We start from the raw sequence: 22,630 nt of genomic DNA on the forward strand, positions 1-22,630 counted from the left end.
TTGTCGAGTTGATTGTAGTTGTCTGTTCGGAAACAGAATGAGCAGCAGCGACGACAGCGGGGCAGATGGAAGTTCATAAATTTGGGTTGTGGCTGAGTCATGGGGGCCTGTCATATGTTGAGCAGGTGGCAAATGATGACATATCCCCGAGAAAGTCACTTTCCTTATTGCTAAGGTGGGGAAGATACCTGGTCAGTGATAAAGGCACCTATCCAAGTTAATCGAAGAACCAGCACCAGTTGGTTGTCAGCCAGCCAGGGTCGAACTCTATTCATAGTCGTAGACAATAGTCCTGCACCAGCTCTCAGCAACCCCCTTGAGCAACAACTTCTTCCTGCCGCCTCGGGAGTGATTGCATCATTAATTCAGCTGCGCGAATTTTCTTGATTCGTTTCTCTACCTCCAGTTCTTTACTTGGACACGCCCATCTTTCTTCTACCGTCAAACTCTCCGCTCGACCCCCATGGCACCGTGGGAGCTGCTCGACGAGAGGAGCGAGTCGGACCTCCACAAAGCCCGGCTACTTAATGTCGAGGAGAAGCCGTTTAAGCGTATCACTAAACGCCTCGGTTCGATATCCAAAATAGTATCCATTGCGGCCGGATACCAGGAGGCTCGCAATGGTACCGAGCTATCCGCGTTACTTGGCATCCATTCCTTGCGAGAAGACCTTACATTCGACTTCGCCGCCTTTGACAGCAGCATCGCGCGTTTTCAGTTTCTCCACGATGCAAATAGACACGAGCGTGGGCGATACGATGCGGACCAACGGCGCATTCTGGCAGAGTGCCAAGCCGTTCGTGCAAACAACGCGCAGCTTCGGGAGCAGCTGGATGCTGCCCGTGCGACACTAGCGCAACGGAAAAAGTTTGATGAGCTGGCAGAAAAGATAACATCGAATCGACTATTAAAACCTCGCGAGGATCAGTTCGCCAACCTAGCGAAACTGGAGGTGGAATGCCGAGAGCTTGAGCGCGAGAGCGAGACCTACAGGGAAACTTGGAACGAACGGCGCGACCAGTTCAATAGGATCATGGAGGAGGGAATGATGTTGCGTCGTCAGATCCGCGACGAAAAGGAAGAGGTTGATAGAAGAGAAGGAATGGACGAGGGTGGTGAAGATGACGCAGAGCCTGAAAAGGACGACAAAGGAGACTATACACCTCGCATAGCCCCGATCGACAATCCCTCTCCGCTCCCCGATGACGAGGGTCAGCCCAAGACGACCGAGAATGAAGTCGAAACCCCACGACCGATGTCCTCCGGCGGTACCCCGGTACCTGATAAGACCAAGTCTTGGTTGTCGCTCCCGAAGGATGGGAGGCGACGTCGCGAGCCGCTGGACGCACAACTGCCGACGCAGGTTGCCGATGATGCGTCTCGCTCGGACGTGGATATGGGTGACGCCGAGCAGCCTGCGAAGTTGACGGGGGAGGGCGATGACGGCCATGCTACCCACAAGTCGGAGCAGCGTAGCACGACTAGCATGGAGATTGATGATTAGGCATCTTGGACAGTAGAACTGGCATACATCATTCAGGCGAGGACAATCGGAGTTGCGCATTCTGGCAATATACCACGACGAAGGAGGCGCCGATGGAGATTGTGTTTTATGACTTGCTTGTGCACATACTATGGCGGCTTCTTACCCTGCCTTCCGTTCCATTTCCGCCGCGCAACTTGTGTGCTGCGATAATTCGTGACGAACCCTAGGCAGCCCTCGCCTGCGCCAGCATGGCTTTGGCCTGCTCTACATCCGCCCCTTGCGTGCCCAACTCTTCGCTGGAGGCAATCTGGTCCTCGAGCTTGGCAATTGCATCAGCGATGCGCTTCTTCAGTGGTCCGAAGACAGCCTTGGTCTCCTCGACGGCAGTTTGCTGCCACTCTGGTGTTAGCAAGTGGTGTGTATGCCAGCACTGCGCTCATGCCTTACCTGTTGCTTCAGCATAAACTCAGCATTCTCATCCCCTGCGCTCTTGCCGTTTTTAATATCCTCCCCCAGGGTCTTCACCCGAGCCTCCTGGTCAGCAAGCTCCTTATGGTACGAGGCTTCTTCCTTCAGCAACCGCTGAACGGAGCTGGACGCAATTGCGAGCGGTGAAGGGGGGGGCATGGCTGATGTTTGTGGCGTGCTCGCACTCGGTGTCAAGGAAACAGTCTGGTTCGTGGGGTCGTCCGGTAGAGTTGAGGTTTCACGTGGGAGTATATTGTTGGCAAAGAATCGGTGGTGTTGTCCCAGTCGCCAGCTCAATCCCGGAGACCTTGGCGTGTGTTGAGATGAGGTCACCTCTGACCCTTCTTGCAAGTACATGTAGTGAACGGTGTCAGATTTTAGGGCGGGGAGTGGGAATACTCTGTAGCGCATCACTATAGTACCTGAATCGCGTCTCCTATCTGGTCGGGAACCACTGTACTCCGTACTCTGTACACCCGTAGTAAATAGGCGCTAAATAGGCGCCTTCCATGTCTCCAGACAATCTCGAGAAGCTACATTACGACATACATCGCTTATATGGTTAAAGACTGTCGGCACCTCTTGCATCAGACCAGTGTCCATTCAACAATTACAAAACTACTAAGCTGGGTACCCAAACATCATGCCAGCGTATACCGGATTAAAGGCACGGTGGCTTTCCTGGCTCTCGTCCGTCCATCAAGCTGTCTCCTTTTGATGCTCCTTGAACCCTGAGTATACTGAGCGTTCGAGCCATGGTATCTCCCAGCAAACACCTGCAACGCCTCCGAGTGATCCGAAAAGCCAATGCCCAGCAATGCACGACGCCAGTAATTTATACACGAGTCGACATGAAGTTATCGCCAGGTGTCAAGAGAGCAGATGGCCATGTAGACATGAAAACAGACAGTCGAAGAAAATCATGCCTCCACGGAGACAGCAGGCACTCTGATGGCTGCATGGTCGGGCTCAGCTTCACGCTCGCTTTCGGCATCGCTCTCAGCCTCGTGGGCAGGTTCAGCCCCCTGCTCAGGCTCGGTCTCGTCCTGATGTGATATCTCGCCGCCGGCCTCGCGCTCCGCCCAGGCTCCCCAAAGGCCTCGCTTTCCTCGTACGCGGATGGGAGCTCCAAGCTCAGGACCCTGCTCCACCTTGATGGCATCTTTTGTGGCGAGAACCAGGCACTCAAAGAACATCTTGGTTGCTTCAGCTTTTGTCGTCCTCTTCTCAGGCAGCAAGGTCTGGAAGACGACTGCCGAAGTGTTTCTCAGATCGGCGTTCGTCGCGGCCTCAGAGCCAAAGAGGTCGCGCAGGATATGGACGGCATGTTTTGTGCCGACAGACACTGGCCCGCTGTCAGCCGGGTGCACGAGGGGTGCAGTGGTATCGTCGAAGGCAGGCATCGGGCTGCTCGCATCCCGGTCCCGGTGATCGTCGTCGTCGGCGGGGATTTCCAAAATCGTGCCGTCGGCGGCCACACTCTGATTTCCGAAGCCAGCATCGTCCAAACCAAAGTCAGTGTCGTCTCCAAGCTCGAGGCGTGGCGACTTCATAGCACCCTGGTCGCTTTCAACGTCGGCAATGCCGCTATCCCGCTTCCGCTTCAGCTCGGTCAAGCCGCGAACAGAATCCAAGGACAGCATGCCGCGAAGCTCGGGAGCCCACGCGGAGCTCCGCCCTTCCGACATGATGGATGAAACAAAACCACCGTTCTTTTGCATTTCCATCAACGCCAGGAGGAACGGATCGCGAGGCAAAAATGCGGCAGGCTTGATGATGTTGTGCCTGTCGGCTTGTTGTTGCTTGATGTGACTGCTTGACAGCGAAATCTCGCTATCGGGGACCATAATCTTTTGTCTTTTGGCGCGTTGTGCCGGTCGCCCAACTAGGGTTGTTTCGGCATCCTCCTGAGGCTCGTACAGGTCGGTGTGATTATGCCGAGAGTATTCCTGCTCTACTTCTCGCGCTAGAGCCTCATCAATGTCGGACAGGGGGGACTCGGATATTCTCGCGCGGTTGATGTCGACAGCACCTGCCAGCTCGGGCATGGCAGACTGGTCGTCAACATGGAAGCCGAAGTCGTCATCACCCATGGGAATATCACCCTCTCCGTCAGCTATCCGAACACCGTCCTCGCCAAACTCCATGGCGCGTGAATCATCTTTGCCGTTGCGCGGCATGAGATCGAGTTCGCTGAAGACATCATCTTCCACGTCACGCGGCGCAGGCGCGTCTCGGCCCATTTCGATGCTCTGGCTGGGGCCGCCGTCCATGTCGATGCCGAAATCAAGCTCGAGATCAAGATCGTCCATCGGGGCAAGGTCGTCCTCGTCAAGGCCGTTGCCTGCCTGCAAGAACTGGCTGTTGTCGAAATCCTCTTGAAGATTGATATCACGGTTGCTGATGCGACCCTTGCGGCCGACAGGGGTTGCCGTCACATCATCCATCTGCGACAAAAGCCACGACGCATCGGGCGGAGGAGGAAGCTCGAGGTTGTCGTAGGGTGTGATTTTGTCCGGGAGCAGCAACGCCTCGCGATTAGCAACCTGCATGCTCGCGGCCATGTCATTGTTGCCTGTGGATCGAAACGCCTGAGGAGAGAATTAGCAGGGTGGGCGGCGACACATGGTTCGTGGCAGTCTGGACCAACCATCTTGATTTTCATCATCGCCTCATTGCAATCGTCGAGCAAGTAACGCGTTTTGCGTTGGTATATCCTGACCACACCGAGCAAAAGCTGACCGCTCAGCCGCAGCGCCATGGGGGCCTGGTTTGGCGTGATGATGGCTTCGACACTGTCGGTCACGTTGGATTGCAGGATGTGATTCTTCGATAGTTTGCGTTCCAGGTTGGCCGAGAGCCAAACGCGGGCGAGCGGCCCGCTCTTGTTGAGGAGGGTCTCGGAGTAGAACATGCTGTCGTTGCGCGGCGCGGAGGCAGCGCGAGAAGAAGAAAAATGCTTGACTCTGTATGAGCTCGAGCGTGTGGACGTTGGTGTTGATGGTCGTTGGGATCTATCGCACAGGATGTCCTGTTCGGTATTCCGGGACGCAGTGCTAGGGGCGCGTCGAGAACGGATGTGGATAAACAAGCGCTTCCGAAACCGTGTCAAGCCAGGGATACGCGCCGATCAACGCAGCGCAACAGCATGGGGCAAAGAAAAAGAATGGCCAGAGGCTACTCTACTTTGCGCGTGGCGGAAGCCGATGCGATGGAAGTGGCCAACGACGCGAGCGTTGTAGGGAACGACGGCGGGCAATGAATGGGATGATGCGAACTGTGAGTTTGGATAGGTGGGGAGGGAGTTGCCTGCTCGCGCTTGTCCCCAAGTTCTCTCCGACTAAATGGCATGGCTGGGGGACCTGTGGCTGTGGAAAGCTTTTGGGTCGTACTCCGTAGTCCCCACTGTTTTCGTCGCTTGGGCCAGTGGCTGCACCCGGCGGCTGTGACTGGTGACTTGGAAAATCGGATGGAATATTAATGTTCCGTCCCCGTTTTGCTCAATCTACGGAGTATGAGGTACTATTATTCACTCGCTGCTATTCTGGTGCCATGCCAGCACCGGATCCGGTGAACTCATGTCGTACTCTGCAGTATTACAAAACTACGCAAGTTTCAACTTTGTGCTGCGAGATGTCTTGCTCTTTAAATGCATCTTACATCGAAGCGATACTGTTGCAGCGATTTGACAGTTGAGCGTCCCGCACATTGCCGGCATGTAAGTGTACGTACAGTAAGTAATACTTACTACTCTTCCATGGCGAAACAGCTGCCAACGTACGCGCACAAACGAGTCACCGCACTGTGTCGCGCATTTTCGAATATTCTAGCTGTATCTCATCGTCGCTTTTGTTATCGTGTCAGGAGAAAACCAGCTGCCTGGCACTTCAACATGGACATTGAATATGGCAATGTAAGAGTATTACTTGCATGTAATGTATGAATCCGGTGCAAGCTGAGAGCTGCTCGTTTCCACTAGGATATTCCCGGGCCCACCGAGTCCTGGGCCACGTATTTAGAATTAGTAACGATGCATGTTCTGTAGTGTAGTCTGTACTGCAAGTATGGACTACTGCAAGTACACAGTACGTTCCAATTACTACCTAGGTAGCTACTATACTGTAGTAGGCAATACAAGGCCACCAGGTACCTCTGCTGCAACTTATTATACGGAGAGTACCTGGCTGGAAATGATCCGAAAGTACTCATCGATCGCAGGCCTAAAGCCCCTGGCAACTTTCCTTTCCGGTCAGAAGTTAACACCAGCAACATCTCGCTAATGACACCTCTTGCTTTGCGCATCACCGCAGTTCGATTTCCTTAGCATCCCATTCTTCCTTATCCCGAGACAACTTCGAGTTCCACGTCGCGAAGCACCCCTCTGCATGGGCAAGTGGTAGCTTGTCGTGTCCACGCCCGAGACCCCATGCAATAGCTCTCGGCAGTGACCTTGCCTTCTTCCACTCCGAACGTTGTCGACTCTGCCTGAGCAACAATGCAATTGCCGTGGCAGGGGAGACAGGGCTCGGGCAATGAGACTCTGCTCCCGACATCCAGCGTCCCAACCATTGCAGGCACCTCGGACGAACCCTCTGAAGCCGGTGGGCGCCCAGCAAGACCTCGACATGCTCGCACGTCATCATCGCATGCCAAGGTAAGAACCATGATACCCATGCTCGCACATAGTTGACGTCTGTGTTCAGGGAGTGGCCGATGAATTTTCATACATGACGCCGAGCGAAGCGGCGGCGCGGCTACGAACCTCCTTAGCCTATGGTCTCTTGCCAACGGAGGCGCTGACGCGACTCGGCGATTACGGTCCGAATGAGATACCACACGATCCACCGGAGCCGTTGTGGCTCCGATTCATCAAGCAATTCCAGGAACCCCTCATTGTGCTTCTCCTGGTCTCCGCGGGGACGTCCATGCTGCTGGGCAACATGGACGACGCAGTCAGCATCACCGTGGCCGTCTCCATCGTCGTGACCGTTGGTTTCGTCCAAGAATACCGATCTGAGAAGTCAATTGAGGCCTTGAACCATTTGGTACCAAACCACGCCCACCTGGTACGTGGAGGGTCGAACAGGTCTCCTAGTTTGTCCAAGTCTCCGTCTTGGCCCCCTGGCACCACGGAATCCAACCCAGACCTTGGCGGCAGCCCGGGGACCAATACTCCGGTGGAGGATGTACTGGATGCAACCTCGATCAAGGTCATGGCCGGCCAGCTGGTGCCAGGTGATTTGGTCCTCTTTACCACAGGCGACCGCATTCCGGCAGACATTCGTGTTACCAAGGCCGCGGATCTAACCATCGACGCATCGAACCTCACTGGCGAAACGGACCCGGTTGTCATTACCACCGAGGCCCGACCACGAAGTATCAATGCACTCGGCATCAGCCACCTGCGCCTTCCACGGCCGTCCTCTCTGATGCCCGGGGACAGCCATGAACACGACGGGGGCAACGAAACGGCCAATATTGCCTACATGGGAACCCTGGTCAAGTCTGGCCACGGCCAAGGTGTTGTGTTTGCCACCGGAGGCAACACGCACTTTGGCACGATAGCGTCGAGCGTTTCTGGTACGGAAAGTCCGCGGTCACCACTTCAGCTATCCATGGATCTTCTTGGCTCCCAGCTTAGCAAGGCCTCGTTTGCTGTAATTGGTCTTATTTCCATCGTGGGTTGGCTACAGGGCAAAGGGTTACTCGAGATATTTACAATCTCCATTTCCCTAGCCGTCGCGGCCATTCCCGAGGGCCTGCCCATCATCGTCACCGTCACCCTGGCCCTCGGGGTGCATCGCATGGCCCGACATAACGCCATCGTTCGAAAAATGCCCAAGGTCGAGACCCTTGGTTCCGTCAATGTGGTCTGCACCGACAAAACAGGTATGCATGGGCCTTGATCGCATGCCGGATGACGCTAATTGCTGGGTTCCAGGCACTCTTACGACGAATCACATGACAACGTCCGAGCTGTGGTATTTCGGATTGGCAGGCTCCGTTGATATCGCCTCAGACACCGAGTCCATCGAAACGAAGCTCAGCCAAGCGTCGATGCGGATTTTGCGCATCGGCAACATTGCCAACAATGCTCGGCTGGCGCAAAAGTACACGGAAAATGGTGCTGCCGCCACGGCGGTTTTGTCCTCCACCTTGGGCCGTGACGATGCGGCACCCTTCACCAGATGGATTGGCCAACCAACGGATGTGGCAATGCTGGACTTGCTCGACAGGTTCAAAGAGCACGACGTGCGAGGATCTCTAGGTCCTCGAGTTGCGGAAACCCCATTCAGTTCCGAACGCAAATGGATGGGCGTTACCATTGGGTCGGACAACAAAGGAGAGAAAGAATATGCATACATGAAGGGCTCTACGGAAGCGGTTCTGGCCGCGTGCGACACCTACCTGGATAAAGAGGGCCGAGAGATTGTGCTCGACAGCGCTCGACGACGAGATGCCCTCGAGGCAGCCGAACTCATGGCCTCCAAGGGCCTCCGGGTAATTGCATTCGCCAGTGGATCCGTCGCAAGGCCTCCAAAAGGCCTATCGACGCCAGGAACCGTAGGAGCGAGCACTCCCGGTCAGGAAAACGATTCCACCACACGAGCACCCGAAGGCATATACCGGGATCTGACCTTTGCCGGCCTCGTGGGGATGAGCGATCCGCCACGGCCTGGAGTTGGGCGCTCCATTAGGAGGTTGATGAGGGGCGGTGTTAAGGTGATCATGATCACCGGCGACGCTGAGACGACGGCCCTTGCTATTGGCAAGCAACTAGGGATGAACATTGCCGTGCCGAGCACCCACTCATCAAGTCAGTCGACGGTGAAAGCCGTCCTGAGAGGAGATGAAGTCGACCAGATGTCGGAGGAAGATCTTGCCCACGCGATGCAGCACACGACCATTTTTGCGCGAACGAATCCCGAGCACAAGCTTAAAATCATCCGTGCGCTGCAGTCTCGTGGAGACATTGTTGCCATGACGGGTGACGGCGTCAATGACGCCCCTGCGTTGAAGAAGGCCGATATTGGTATTTCAATGGGTCGCCATGGAACCGACGTCGCGAAGGAAGCGGCCGACATGATATTGACAGACGATGACTTCTCCACCATACTGCGCGCCATTGAGGAGGGCAAGGGCATTTTCAACAACATCCAAAACTTTTTGACATTCCAGCTCAGCACGAGTGCCGCTGGCTTGTCCCTCGTCTTTCTTTGTACCTGTTTCGGCTTCAAAACTCCTCTCAACGCAATGCAGATTCTCTGGATTAGTGAGTACACACGTCGTCAATGCATGCTGCGGAGCTGAGCTAACAATCTACAAGACATCATCATGGACGGCCCTCCTGCGCAGTCTCTTGGTGTGGAAACAGTCGACCCGGATGTGATGACGCGGCCACCGCGGAACCGGGGCGACCCCGTGCTCACCAGAGCTGTCCTCACGCGGGTTTTGACATCAGCCTCGATCATCATGGTCGGAACCATGATCATATACCGCAAAGAGATGCTTGCTGATGGCCAAGTAACCCGTCGTGACACGACCATGACGTTCACCTGCTTTGTTTTCTTCGACATGTTCAACGCGCTCAGTTGTCGATCCGAATCAAAGTCAGTCATCCGCGGGGAAGTGGGACTGTTTGCCAACAACCTCTTCAACTGGGCCGTGTCGCTCAGCATACTGTGCCAGCTGCTGGTCATCTATCTCCCATGGCTGCAGGAAGTGTTCCAGACCGAAGCTCTTGGGTTTGGCGATTTGGTAAGGCTGTTTGTACTCTGCAGCTCGGTGCTGTGGGCGGATGAATTGCGGAAATACCTCAAGTACGGGAAACGGCGTTTGAGTGGCGGCTACAGCCAGGCAGTATGAGGCGTTGGTAGATGGATGGACGGTTTGGTGGGTTTGTCAACCTTGTCTAGACACATGCTACGCAAGCATATTTTGTCCGGCGGTATGGAATTTTGCATAGCGTCGAAGTACATAGAATACTATCCGCACGGAAACAAACTGAGCAGCAAATCATGGTGTTGGGGGTTGTCAGCTGCGGCAACAACCTATCGCAGTCTAAGCTACCTGCTAGTACCCAGTAATCGGTGCAAGGTTGGCAGGTTGGCTAGTTAGTAGTGTATGGTAAATACTCGAAGCATTTTAGATGGCAGGTTACATAGTAGTCAGAGCAGATCGTCTCCAACTACTGCCACCACGAGCTCCCAAGTAGCAAGTAAGTATGTTCGTAAAATGCGCAGTAAGTATGTACGGAGTACGGAGTAATTACTGTACTAGTAAAGTAATACCTGGTAATTACGGAGTAGAAGTAAGGAGGGCCGCCCATGTACTACGGCGTTGTTTCAGTGTTGTAATAGGTACCTGTATCACCTGGAACTACAGCACTTGTACAGTAAGTGGTATATGGTTCTTGTACCGCGCACTAACACCCCGTACCTTAGTAGCACCTAAGTACTACTACTGGTTTCAGACAGTGGAGAGGGCCAAAGACCCTCCACCCCTACTCCGTGGACCTACCGGGGATGGAGCTAAAATCTCCCGTCAAGTGCTGCAGGTGTACGTCTCCTCTCCCCGTTCTCCAGTGACCTCCAAGCTCCCTTTTCGTCGACACAGCAGCAGCACCGGCACAGCTCAATCCGCCCAGACGAACAAGCTGGGCAGCTATGCGCCTCCCAGCCCAATCTCGCCTGCGTCAATGTCGAACCTTGCCAACGGCGTCCCCAGTCGTTCCAACCACGACGATGCCAGCCTGACCCCTCCCGCCCCAGCGGTGCCGACCGTCAAGGATGCGAGCAGCGTGGCCGACATGCGCGCCGCGTTGTCCACACTTCACGGGCGAGAATCTGCCATCTCGGCTCAGCTTGATGCGTTGGTGGCCTCGCATGCCGATCTCTCCCGCGACCTCGGTCGACTAGACCTGCTGCGGGCAGGGTTGGGCGCGCAGGTCATCGCCGCGAGGTCGATCGGCAACGAGATGCTCTCGTCGGCGGCCGACACGGCTGGACATCTGAGCAACAGAGTCAAGGAGCTGGATTTGGAGAAAAGCAGGGTAGAGGATACGCTCGGCGTCGTGGAGCAGGTCGCGGAGCTCAAGGCGTGCGTCAACGGCGTCGTCGGCTCCATGGGCGCCCCTCAAGACTGGGAGGCGGCGGCTGGCTACCTGTCACGAGCGAGCAAGGTGCCCGAGGAAATTGCAAAGGGCGCTTTCGCCGCAAGTGTCGTGCCTAGTGTTGAGGTGCCCGACCCGCCGTGGGTGACGCTGGAAGGGGCGCGGGAAAGTTTATGCGGCCTCTTCCTGCGCGGCTTCGAGAGAGCCGCGGGCGATGGAGACGGCGCCAAGGTGACGCGCTTCTTCAAATTGTTCCCCCTCATCGGGCGCGCCGACGTGGGACTCGACGTGTACGGGAAATATGTCTGCCAGGGCGTCGCCGGCACCGCTCGAGCGACGTTGAAGGACAGCCTAGGAGGCCAGAGCCGAAAGGAGGGATTCTTCTACGCCAACGCCATAACCAAGCTTTTCGAGCACATTGCGCAAATTGTCGAGGGCCACGGAGCCCTGGTGGAACGGCATTACGGAAGTGGGAAGATGGTCCGAGTCATCGAGAGGCTGCAGATGGAGGCCGACGTCCAGGGCGGCATCATCCTCGACACCTGGAGCGACGAGCGGGGCGTCGACAGGAAGCTTACCGATGTTAAGAGCTACCCCTTTTCATTTCTGGTTCAGAGTTTCCTGCCGCAGCCTCCACGAGTTGGCACGCCACGCATCAAGTCTCCCGCAGCAGGGTCGGGAAACAACGGTCGCGAGAGCGAGGACGAGGGCGTCAACATGAAAGAAGTCGACGGTCTTCTCAGTGAAATATCCGTCATGCTCGGACGATGGTCTTTGTACACCCGCTTCCTCTCGGGGAAATGCAAGGTATGCCGGGCCGAGGTGCACGGGAGTGCTCGATTGCTGACTCGCTGCAGGACGCGACCGAGGCGGACAGCTCTCTCGTCATGCCCAACTTGCTGGTGAAGTCGAACCTCTACCGCAAGGTTTCGGTCAAGCTGACGACACCCTACAACGTCATGACAACCTTTTTCTTCCGCCGCTCAGTAGAGAAGGCGTTTCAGTTGGACGAGTATCCGAGCGGTCTTTCGCTCAACCTGAGCAAGCCCGTCGAGGGCCACGCCCCGTACATCATTCTAGCCGTGGACGATGTCATGTACATTGTCAACAATGTCGTACAAAGGTCCATCTCCACATCTCAACGCGACGTCATCGCATCCGTCATCCCCACCGTCGGTCGAGTGCTGGGCTCCGACTTCATCGGCATGATCCAGCGCAAGATGCGTGACGAGTCGTACCCCAAGGCCATCCTGCAGGGGGGGTTTCCGCCCGAGGAAAAGGTCACCCAGTTCATCGTGCTGATCAACAGCCTTGACATGGCAAACGAGTACCTGAGCAGGATTATCAACGGCCTGATCACCGTCACCGATGGCCTGCCGGCGAGCGTAACCTTGCGGAGCCAGCTCAAGGACTCGTTTCCATTCGACCGCGATCTCGCCTTCGTGGCCAATGCCCTCCGTACGCTGGAGACGAGCTTCATCGCCAAGTCGTCCGAATTGCTCAACGAGGGCATCCAACACCTCTTCAATCAAGTTGTCAAGCTGCGTCTGCGGCCCGTGCTGAGCGAGACCTTCCGCGACGCCGACTACACGCTGACGGAGGAAGATCTGGCCGAGATTGCGCACCACAACGACGAAGCCGAGGAAGACGTCATGGACCAGGTACCTCGGCGTTTCGAGCACGGGTGGGACCAACTGATGAAGGCGATTGCGCGCCTCATGACGGCGAGCACATACAGCAGCCTCCTGGACCTGACAGCACGCTACCTGTCCATCGTGCTGGAGAAGAGAGTGCTGAGCTATGGCGGAAGAACGACGGCGTTCGGCGCGATCCGCATCGAGAGGGATTTCACCGCCATAGTGAACACGGTCTCCCAGGGTGGCTATCGGGTCAAGGAGGCATTTGCCAAGGTGACGCAGCTGCTCATGGTCGCCAACATGGACGACGAGGAATGGGAGGAGTTGAACGCCGGGGATGGCGATGGCGGCATGGAATGGGTGCTGACGGAGGAGGAGAGGAAGAAGGCGAGAGGTCTTGTGCGAATATGAACGACGGAACGCAGCCAGGACTGGGGAGCCGAGAGACGCAGTCGACGAGACGAATCAGTGGCTCAATCTTGTGACGATGAACCAGTCTCGATGCAATGATGAAGAGCGCTACGGAGTAGACGGTGACAAAAAACCGGGGGTACACTTTGCCTGTACAGAATAGAAACACTAGGTATAACACTTGGGTAGAACAAGTATTGTTCCTGACGACTTCAGGATCAAGGTCAAAACCCCTGCTGAAGCCCAATGTGAGGTTGCACGCGGGACGGCTTAAGTGGGACAAACGCGGCCACTGTGGTGTGGCGCCAGCGTTAATTAGTCCCTTCCAACCAACACCATTAATTGTTAAGCATTTATCATTTGGATTCCGCCTGTGATCTTCGAAATTTTCCTGTGACGCGTCCGACAACAAGCAACTTAACGAATCTACACCGCGCCTCGCCACGACCGCTGATTTGTTTTACTGCAACACAAATCCTCGACGTGCTGCCAGGCTATTATTTCACTTGCAGGTACAACGTTGCGGCGTCGGCGTGTAGCTTTGGGCAAGGCCTTTAACACTGGCGAATACGGCTGCACGTAAATCGGCCCTTGGCAACGTCTTCAAAATCTTTCCGGCGACAACTGCTGCCCTTCGGTTGTCCGCCATGGAAACGCGGGTCGTCAGGGTACCCGGCGAGGGACCGCCCGGCTGCTTCGCAGACACCAAAGGCCTTGCGAAACTGGAGCAGTGGCGCGTACAGCCGGGAGCAGAGGCGCTGAAGGTCCTCGAGCCAGCAGCCAAACACCTGAGGACCAGAGACACGCCCGTCGCGTTTCCTACGGAGACGGTCTACGGGCTGGGGGCAGATGCGACGAGGAGCGCGTCCGTCCGGGGCATATATGCTGCCAAGGGACGGCCATTAGACAACCCCCTCATCATCCATATAGCGGACCTGGCGATGCTGAGGAGCTTGCTGGGTGGTGACGACGCCGGCGAAGATGTCATCCCGGCCAAGTACAGGCCTCTGATAGAACGCTTCTGGCCGGGTCCGTTGACTATTTTGCTGCCCAATCCGGAGCCATCGCCGCTTGCGCCCGAAGTCACGGCCGGGCTCAAAACGTTTGGCGTCCGGATGCCATCGTCTCCCCTCGCCTTGACTCTCATTAAACTTGCCGGCGTCCCGCTCGCCGCCCCGTCGGCAAACGCGTCGACCAGGCCGTCGCCTACCATGGCGCAGCACGTCAAGGATGATCTGGACGGGCGGATCGAGCTTGTCCTCGACGGCGGCGCCTCCCAGGTCGGCGTAGAGAGCACCGTCGTCGACGGACTCTGCGACCCACCCGTCGTGCTGCGGCCAGGGGGCGTCAGCATGGAAGAAATCCGGAGCTGCCCCGGATGGAATAACGTTTCCAAGGCGTACAAGGACGTCACGGAGGAAGGCAAAGCAGCTCCGCGGGCGCCGGGTATGAAATATAAGCATTACAGCCCCAGGGCGAAGGTGGTGTTGTACGAGTCTTCATATCGACCCGGCAGTGGCGATGGTGTAGTTGCCACCGACATCGACATGGCCTGCGCCGCTACGAAGGATTCTACTCGCCAAACCAACGGCTGCGCATCCCGGAGGATCGGGGTCATTCGAACTAGGAACTGGAAGCCGGCTGCAGGGTTCCACAGTGATGAGCTGCGATCCATCTCCAGGCAGAGCGATGGACAAAATGGAATTCAGCGACTAGAGACGTCGTACGACATCCTCCAGGGCGACCTCAAGAGCCGTCATGGGTCCGTCATCGGCCAGATCTTTGACATAGCGCTGGGAACGGACACGAGGGTTATCGCCCAGGGACTCTTCTCTGCCTTGAGGGAGCTCGACCGGCGCGGCGCAGATACGATATTCGTAGAGGGCATAGACGACGAGCTCGACATCGCCGCAGCAGTCATGAACCGGCTACGCAAAGCAGCGTCGGAGGTTAGAACATAGAGACGGCTAGCGCGTTGGATAAGTTTCCATCCACCATGAGAACTCGCCACCATCTCGACGGCACGTGAATGGTTTCGGATTCGCGTTCCCGTACGGCGCTAAGACAACGTGAAGCAGAAACAATGGAAGACCAAGATACCCTCCTCCATCCCTCACAGCCCCTGCCGTAGCCAATCGGCCAGCTTCGACTTGCCGAGCTGGGCCAGGTTGTTGACACCTTGTTCACTGAGGTCGATGCGGCCGAGGGGTATGTCCTGGGTGGGCGCCCTGCTGACGCGCTGGACAATGATGGTGGGGTCTGTCTCGAGAACGATGCCGTCGTCGACGATTTCGTCGATGGCAAGGGAGACAAGGTCGTAGTTTTCGATGATGGTCCGCTTGTCGACGGATTGCCTGCCAGGAAACGTCAGTGCGAGTGCGTCCAAGACCAGGCAGAAGGGAGTAGGACGGACTTGAAGAGGAGGTGAAGAGAGTCTCGCAGCGCAAGGACGGTATTGTACAATAGGATTTCGTTCTCGTCGAGGCTGCCGACAACGTACAGCATGATGTCGGACTCGAGCTTGTACAGGACGATCCGGTTGTCGTACAAGATGATGTCTCCAGTCTGCTTGGACGTCTTGTCGATGAGGCCCTTTTCAAAAGCCTTCTGAGCCTTGAGATCCGGGTACGGGTTTGATGATGCGCCCGCGCCTTCGTCATGTCGGAGTGAGCATCGGAGAGAAGGGAGTCATCGAGAAGGGAGCTTGGGAGCCAACGTACCAGCAGCAGCTCCGGTGCTGTGGGGAGGAGAATAGTACTTGGCAAAGATGCGAGCGCCGTCCTCGGTGCTGAGAATGAGGACCGCCTGCACGGAGAATAGCGTCATTCCGGGAGACATGGCTGCGGCTGTTGTTCGTCTGCAACGATTCTAACTTGACACAGGTTGCGGGTTTGCTGTTGCTCGATTAGCTGCCACCTTGCGGCTCGCATCTTGGTCGTCGCTGAATGGATAGCGCCTAACGCTGTACTCAGCCACATATCTCCAGCCACAGCTGCGACTTGTCGGCCACATCCCGCCACTCGTACAAATCGATACCGGAAGAACTTTGCCCGTGCTCCAGCGATTGGACGCGTGCGCACGGACCAGCCGTCGAGATTAATGGGCGACAGCGCGTGAGAAAACCACTTTACGCGTCTCGCGAATCGACTTGTGTCATCTTGAAGTGCCCCTCTCTCCCCTTGCCGCTCTGCGCTCTGCCTTCTCCGCACGTGTCGTGGATGTACTTGGATCTGATTCATTTCATCGATTAAAAACCGTTCACAGTCGACATATCCGAGGTCGTCATACATCTCTACCATACGACACCATGTCTTCGCCGTCGAACCGTCGACTGCGAAGTTCGCAGTCTGGCACGCCGCGCCGCTCTGCGAATCCATCAGAATCCGCCAATACTCCCCGCCAGCCGACACAACTTGCCTCAAGTCCGCTCTTCTTCCAGTCCTCGCCTGCTGCTGGAACCCAGAATGGCCAAGGAGGAGATGTGTCGTCGCCGCTGCGGCAGATGACAGGCAGCCAAGACACGGCTAGTGACGACGCAACCCCGAGCTCACCGTTGCGGCAGATGACGAATTCCCAAACTCCCTACGATGACTCTCAAAGAACCCCGAGGGCCAACCATGGTCTTGCCGGTGGTGAGTCTCGCAATCGAAATTGGCATCGCGCGGCAGTTACTGACGAGCACAGAATCGTCACCCATCCGATACGAGCCAAGTTCAAGCCCGGGTCGCTCCCTGCGGCAACAATCCGAACTGCGGAGTGAAAGTAGCGGCCTATTCATTGGATCGCAGAGAGATCGTGTAGTTCAGAGGCGCGGAGATCTCAATTCCGACGCCTCAAGAACCCCTCGCGCTCCCCGCCGTGTCATTCTTGACGACGCTGGCCGCGTTGTGCGAGAAGGCCAAACGCCGGGGTCTGACGCTGCCTCTTACGTCAACCGAGATCCTGACACCTCAGAGGCCGACCTTCTTGGCGGCCAGGGACAGAGCCTCATTTGGGGTACAACAGTGTCTATCGACGATACTTTTGCCTCGTTCAAGGAATTTCTGCGCAACTTTACGCAAAAATATCGCATGTACCGCGATGGCTTCTCGGATGAGGACGTCGCAGCCGCACCCGATGCGGAGTCTAAACCATACTGGGAGGCCCTAGAGAATATGCTCCTGCTGGGAACGACAAGGCTTTATGTTGACATCGCAGACTTGAATCTATACCCGCCCACGCGAAAGATGTGGCACCAAATTCAGGCGTACCCACAGGAAATTGTGCCGGTGATGGATCAATCTGTTCACGACTTGATGGTCGAGATTGCACGCAACGAAGGTATTCGAGGCCGGCAATCGCAGAGTAGCGCTGGAAACCAAGGTGCACAACATACGCCGAGCTCGGAGCCCGTTTTCCCCAGCTCTGACCGCCTCGATGATCCCGCAACACCGCGTCCAACGCAGGAACAGCAGCCATCCCTGGAAGACCAGGTTGCTTCATCGATTTACGTCGTGAGACCTTTCGGTCTCGAAAAATCGACAAACCTGAGGGACTTGAATCCAACCGGTTAGCATCCACCTCACTGACCCGGTCTTTAGTGAATGCCAGTACTCACAAGAAACAGACATGGATCGCCTAATATGCATCAAGGGTCTGGTCATTCGAACGACGCCTGTCATCCCCGACATGAAGGATGCTTTCTTCCGCTGCAACGTCTGCAATCACTCAGTCAATGTCGGCCTCGACCGTGGCAAAATCCGCGAGCCAACTGAGTGTCCACGCCAAATCTGCGATTCCAAGAACTCGATGCAAATTGTCCACAACAGATGCTCTTTCGAAGACAAGCAGGTCATCAAGCTGCAGGAGACCCCCGATGCTGTCCCCGCTGGCCAAACGCCCCACTCGGTCTCCGTCTGCGTCTACAATGAGCTCGTCGACTTCTGCAAGGCTGGTGACCGTGTTGAGTTGACGGGTATATTTCGTGTCAGCCCCGTCCGTGTGAACCCTCGCCAGCGCGCTCTCAAGAGCGTGTACAAGACCTATGTCGACGTCCTGCATGTCCAAAAAGTGGACAAGAAACGCATGGGCGTCGACACGTCGACGATTGGCGTCGAGGGCGACGAGGATGCCGAAGCCAATGACAATGAGCTGGAGGAGACGCGTGTCATCACCCCTGAGGAAGAGACCAAAATTCGGGAGACGGCAGCTCGCGATGACATCTATGATCTTCTCTCACGATCCCTCGCCCCCTCCATCTACGAAATGGACGATGTCAAAAAGGGAATTCTGCTCCAGCTTTTCGGGGGTGCCAACAAGACCTTCCAAAAAGGCGGCAGCCCAAAGTACAGAGGCGACATCAACGTTCTGCTCTGCGGTGACCCGTCGACTTCCAAATCGCAGATGCTGTCATACGTCCACAAGATTGCGCCCCGCGGCATCTACACCAGCGGAAAGGGATCCTCGGCTGTCGGTCTCACAGCCTACGTGACGCGCGACCCAGAGACTCGTCAACTGGTACTCGAGTCCGGTGCGTTGGTCCTGTCTGACGGCGGCGTCTGCTGCATCGACGAGTTTGACAAGATGTCCGACGCCACGCGCTCAGTCCTGCATGAAGTCATGGAACAGCAAACCGTTTCCATCGCCAAGGCCGGCATCATCACCACGTTGAACGCGAGAAGCAGCATCCTCGCCTCGGCCAACCCGATTGGCAGTCGATACAACCCTGATCTTTCCGTGCCGCAAAATATTGATCTCCCCCCAACGTTACTCTCGCGTTTCGATCTCGTCTATCTCATTCTCGACCGCGTTGATGAGAAGGCCGACAAGCGTCTCGCTAAGCATCTTCTGTCTCTTTACCTCGAGGACAAACCGCACTCGGCGCCGACCGACAATGACATCCTCCCTGTCGAGTTTTTGACCTCATACATCTCCTATGCCCGCTCTCGGATTCACCCTACCATCTCCTCCGAAGCCTCTCAGGAGCTGGTCGAGTGCTACGTTGCTATGCGTGCCCTAGGCCAAGACGTCCGCTCAGCCGACAAACGCATCACAGCCACGACGAGGCAACTCGAGAGCATGATTCGCCTGGCTGAGGCCCACGCCAAGATGCGCCTCTCGGAGACGGTCACGCGTGACGACGTGCGTGAAGCCAACCGCCTCATTCAAGCGGCGCTCAAAACAGCCGCCACGGATGCCCAAGGCAGGATTGACATGAGCCTCCTGACCGAGGGCACCAGCGCTGCCGACCGGAAGCGCCAAGCCGAGCTCAAGGATGCAATGCTGGCGCTGCTCGATGAGATGACGGCTGGCGGCAACACCGTCCGCTGGGGCGACGTGTCCAAACGGTTGAGTGAGGGCGCCAGTATGCCGATTGAGACGTCCGAGTTCAACGAGGTGATGCGAGCGCTTGAGGCCGAGAATGCCATCATGGTGACAGGCGAGGGAGCGAGGAGGAACGTGAGGAGAGTAACGTCAGTGGCATAACCTGCGCACCTCTGTGCGTTTGGCGAGATTGGAGAATTAATGCTGAACTTGGTTTGGAGATTTTTTTTGGTAAGGAACTGTTGAGGCGTTTGCGAATACCGGTACTTGTTTTTTTCTGCATGTTGTGTTATCCATAGAGGAAATGGAAATCAGAGTGTGCACGCGCACAGCACTCTTTATCCGTGCCATGCGGCTCAGACGGACAAATCAACAAACACAACTCTGTTGCATACTGGCTACAGATTGTCTTCTGGCTTTATACATCCAATATTTCAATATCCAACAAACGTATCGCTCACACCCAGCTATGTACCCGACCGAATCTCCTTTCCTTCGCCCGTGTTCAATAGTGGCCACCCCACCAGTGTTGATCTGCACAAGGTCTACTGCATATTCAAGTATAAAATGATATCCCTGAGCCATCTTTCACCACATCTTCCTCTCGTGGCCCTCCAACGCAAAGTTGAGTGCCACTGCGACGAAGAGCGCGGCGCAGAGCACACTTGGACCCCACTTGTCGTAGTACCGAGTAGCTTTGCGGTTCCGGATTGACCTACTTCGGAACAGATAGACTCCGACGGAGTAGCAAAGACTTGCGATGGCGAGCAGTGTGAAAATACCGGCTGCCCAGAACGACAGGGATGTGGGGTGGGAGCCAAAGTTCAGTAGTGTAACCGCAATTGTCCCGATATAGATGGAATATTCCAGCTCCGAAATGTTAGTTCAAAGGAGCAGGCAGTGTCAGCACAGGTAAGACTTACCCATCCGAGAAATGTCCTCTCTGCTGCAAAGTACACCTTGGGCTCGACTCGAACAGGGACGTAAATCTTTTTGCCCTTTGGCGCCTTAAACCTCCTCTCCTGAATGGCTCCAGAACCAAACAGCATCTGCAGGCGCGCACTACGGGGCACCTCCGTACTGCGAGAGGAAGGCACCAAGTGCTTGAGGGCGTTGACGGCATCAGCGCCAAAGGCACGGGCCTTGGTTGAGACGAGAGTCGAGAAGAAATGCCATCCGCCGATTCGTCTGGCTTCCTCCAGCTCGTAATTTTCATCGTACTCGTCATCGGAATCATATATGGGATAGTCCTCGTTTGTCGCCTGCAGATCCACCGTCTGGCCTTCGGTATCAGTCGGAAGTGCGTGTGTCCTCGGCTGCTCATTCGATGGACTAGCGCGGACAGGTCGTATGACTTCATCATCCGAGTCCATGTCCTCTTCGTCGTCGGACGTCGTCGTCGTGCCTGGTTGACCAGGTCGGCGAATGCCGAAGTCATGCATGACAAGTTTTCGAATGTCCACGTCCATCTGGGGCATCCAGAAAGGAAGAAGGTTGATTCGATCAGGGAAAAGGCATGCCGTGCCATGAATAAACTTCGAGAACTTGGGGACCGACTCGACCAGATGCGAGGAGATCAGCTGGCGAACCCACTCCGGCGGCTCTTGTCCCATCTGCGTCTGAAGCTTGACCTCCAAGACGGCATACGGGAACCGCACTATATCCTCGGGGGCCAACTGGGAGAAAGGGTAGTCAATACCAATATCCATCCGTCGCCAGTTGTCACCGGACCGGATCCGACCGTCCAAATTATCCTCGCGAACCATTGTCAACTCCGTATCCAGAGAGATCCTGACGCGGGCATCTGCGGGGAGCTGAAAAGCAGTTCGATTGTAGAATGAGCGGCAGACGGGTTTGTAGCCTTTCTTGAGGATTGAGTACTGTATTTCCGCCGCCAGCCGCTGGTTCTCGTCAATGGACTTTTCGGACTTCTTGCCCTCCTTTCGTGCCTTCTCAAAGATGGCCGCCGGTAGTAGTTCTCCCTTCAAGTAAGCATTGACGTTCTTCTCCTTGAGAGCGAACCGAGCTTTCACCGACTTTTCGCCCGTCCAGTCTTCTCGATGAGTTTTTCGCTCGACAAAAATGGTCTCCGTCTGCATGCCACCATACCAACGGAGACGGATGGCCTCGGCACCCTCGGTCTTCTTCAATCGACCCTCGTACAAGTCCCATTTCTCGGGGTTGTCGTAATAGATGGAGGTGATGGCCGAGTCCTGCTGCTCAAACTCCTTGCTCGCGTTAAACACCAGCACTGGCAAGTGCTTGAGAATGATGAGTTTCAGCTCGGTCACGTTATCCGGATGGACCCAGTACTTGGTCGTCTGGCGCACGAAGTTGGCCTGGGATCCGCCAGCGGCGCTGTCGCCCTTGACAGGATTGCCACGCGTTCGGACCAGATCGTACAGCTTGGACAGCCCGATGACAGATGCGTCGTAGTTCTCCTTATAAAAGGGCTTGGCCTTGAGCCGGGTATCAAAAGCCGGTCGTAGGTGCCAACCGGTGGCTTTCTGCATTCATCAATGGTTGGTTCAAGTCAGCTATACGCCTGGAGGAACGTCGGTTGGGAAATCACACGCGGGCAGGCTCACATCATGCTTCTTGATGATTTTGTAAAAGCCGGTGTAATTGAGCTGGACGAACTTGGCGAGGTCGTGGACGTCGGCGATGATGTCGCTGAGGTCTTCTTCCAGCAGCATAAACTCCTCTTCGCTTGGGCCATCCTCGCCCAGGCCGCGCTCGTTGAGGCGGTTGACGACGTCCTTGACCTCGCTTTCGCTGACAGCGATGCGGCGCGAAATCTCCATGGCCTTGACCTGCTGCTTCGTGTGCACCTTTTCAAGTTCCGTCTCAAGTTTTCCGACGAAGCGAGTCTCGTCCTCCTCGGTCCATTCGCCCGTCGGTCCGGTGGCATGCTTGAGGTCGGCCTTGAGACCGTTGTAGTCAATGTAGTACCATTGATACTCGCGGATGACGCTCGACCGGAGCTGCTCGCCGAACTTCATCACCACAACGCCCGGTTGGGCCTGAAACTTGGACACCGTTGCGGCAGTCCAAGTCTCGTCGCGCTTCCTAAGGTCCTTGATGATCAGCATGGGCGCCCGTAGCAATGGTTGTCTTGTAGCTCTGAGCTGCGCACGAGGGCCAGACCATGCGGTGCAGGATATTAGGAGGGGGTGCTCACCCGATAAGAGATTTTGAGCCGCGGCAAGATGA

At 56.0% G+C, this 22,630-nt stretch overlaps 8 protein-coding genes across 8 annotated transcripts; 4 read left to right on the forward strand and 4 right to left on the reverse strand.

Moving 5' to 3' along the window:
• Positions 1-463: 463 nt before the first annotated feature.
• DCS_04709 (Tho complex subunit 7/Mft1p) lies at positions 464-1,504 on the forward strand (the record flags this gene model as incomplete). The annotated part of the gene is made up of 1 exon (XM_040802015.1): positions 464-1,504. The coding sequence occupies one exon, from the start codon at positions 464-466 to the stop codon at positions 1,502-1,504; it is 1,041 nt and encodes a 346-aa protein (XP_040657048.1).
• Positions 1,505-1,709: 205 nt separating this feature from the next.
• DCS_04710 (tubulin-specific chaperone Rbl2) lies at positions 1,710-2,113 on the reverse strand (the record flags this gene model as incomplete). Its single annotated transcript, XM_040802016.1, has 2 exons — positions 1,710-1,877; positions 1,934-2,113. The coding sequence occupies 2 exons, from the start codon at positions 2,111-2,113 to the stop codon at positions 1,710-1,712; spliced, it is 348 nt and encodes a 115-aa protein (XP_040657049.1).
• Positions 2,114-2,874: 761 nt separating this feature from the next.
• On the reverse strand, positions 2,875-4,868 carry DCS_04711 (double-strand-break repair protein rad21; the record flags this gene model as incomplete). Its single annotated transcript, XM_040802017.1, has 2 exons — positions 2,875-4,545; positions 4,605-4,868. The coding sequence occupies 2 exons, from the start codon at positions 4,866-4,868 to the stop codon at positions 2,875-2,877; spliced, it is 1,935 nt and encodes a 644-aa protein (XP_040657050.1).
• Positions 4,869-6,449: 1,581 nt separating this feature from the next.
• Positions 6,450-13,114, forward strand: DCS_04712 (calcium-transporting P-type ATPase; the record flags this gene model as incomplete). Its single annotated transcript, XM_040802018.1, has 6 exons — positions 6,450-6,608; positions 6,658-7,843; positions 7,896-9,227; positions 9,282-9,712; positions 10,428-11,873; positions 11,924-13,114. 6 exons carry the CDS (start codon positions 6,450-6,452, stop codon positions 13,112-13,114), a joined length of 5,745 nt encoding a protein of 1,914 aa, XP_040657051.1.
• Positions 13,115-13,761: 647 nt separating this feature from the next.
• Positions 13,762-15,075, forward strand: DCS_04713 (translation initiation protein Sua5; the record flags this gene model as incomplete). The annotated part of the gene is made up of 1 exon (XM_040802019.1): positions 13,762-15,075. The coding sequence occupies one exon, from the start codon at positions 13,762-13,764 to the stop codon at positions 15,073-15,075; it is 1,314 nt and encodes a 437-aa protein (XP_040657052.1).
• Positions 15,076-15,227: 152 nt separating this feature from the next.
• On the reverse strand, positions 15,228-15,952 carry DCS_04714 (clathrin adaptor complex; the record flags this gene model as incomplete). Its single annotated transcript, XM_040802020.1, has 3 exons — positions 15,228-15,468; positions 15,528-15,765; positions 15,835-15,952. 3 exons carry the CDS (start codon positions 15,950-15,952, stop codon positions 15,228-15,230), a joined length of 597 nt encoding a protein of 198 aa, XP_040657053.1.
• A 469-nt stretch (positions 15,953-16,421) lies between these two features.
• On the forward strand, positions 16,422-19,579 carry DCS_04715 (cell division control protein 54; the record flags this gene model as incomplete). The annotated part of the gene is made up of 3 exons (XM_040802021.1): positions 16,422-16,746; positions 16,799-17,662; positions 17,721-19,579. The coding sequence occupies 3 exons, from the start codon at positions 16,422-16,424 to the stop codon at positions 19,577-19,579; spliced, it is 3,048 nt and encodes a 1,015-aa protein (XP_040657054.1).
• A 426-nt stretch (positions 19,580-20,005) lies between these two features.
• Positions 20,006-22,509, reverse strand: DCS_04716 (vacuolar transporter chaperone 4; the record flags this gene model as incomplete). Its single annotated transcript, XM_040802022.1, has 3 exons — positions 20,006-20,287; positions 20,341-21,924; positions 22,006-22,509. 3 exons carry the CDS (start codon positions 22,507-22,509, stop codon positions 20,006-20,008), a joined length of 2,370 nt encoding a protein of 789 aa, XP_040657055.1.
• Positions 22,510-22,630: the final 121 nt, after the last annotated feature.

This window comes from Drechmeria coniospora, chromosome 02 (assembly GCF_001625195.1).
Source record: "Drechmeria coniospora strain ARSEF 6962 chromosome 02, whole genome shotgun sequence".
Taxonomy (NCBI): Eukaryota; Fungi; Ascomycota; class Sordariomycetes; order Hypocreales; family Ophiocordycipitaceae; genus Drechmeria; species Drechmeria coniospora.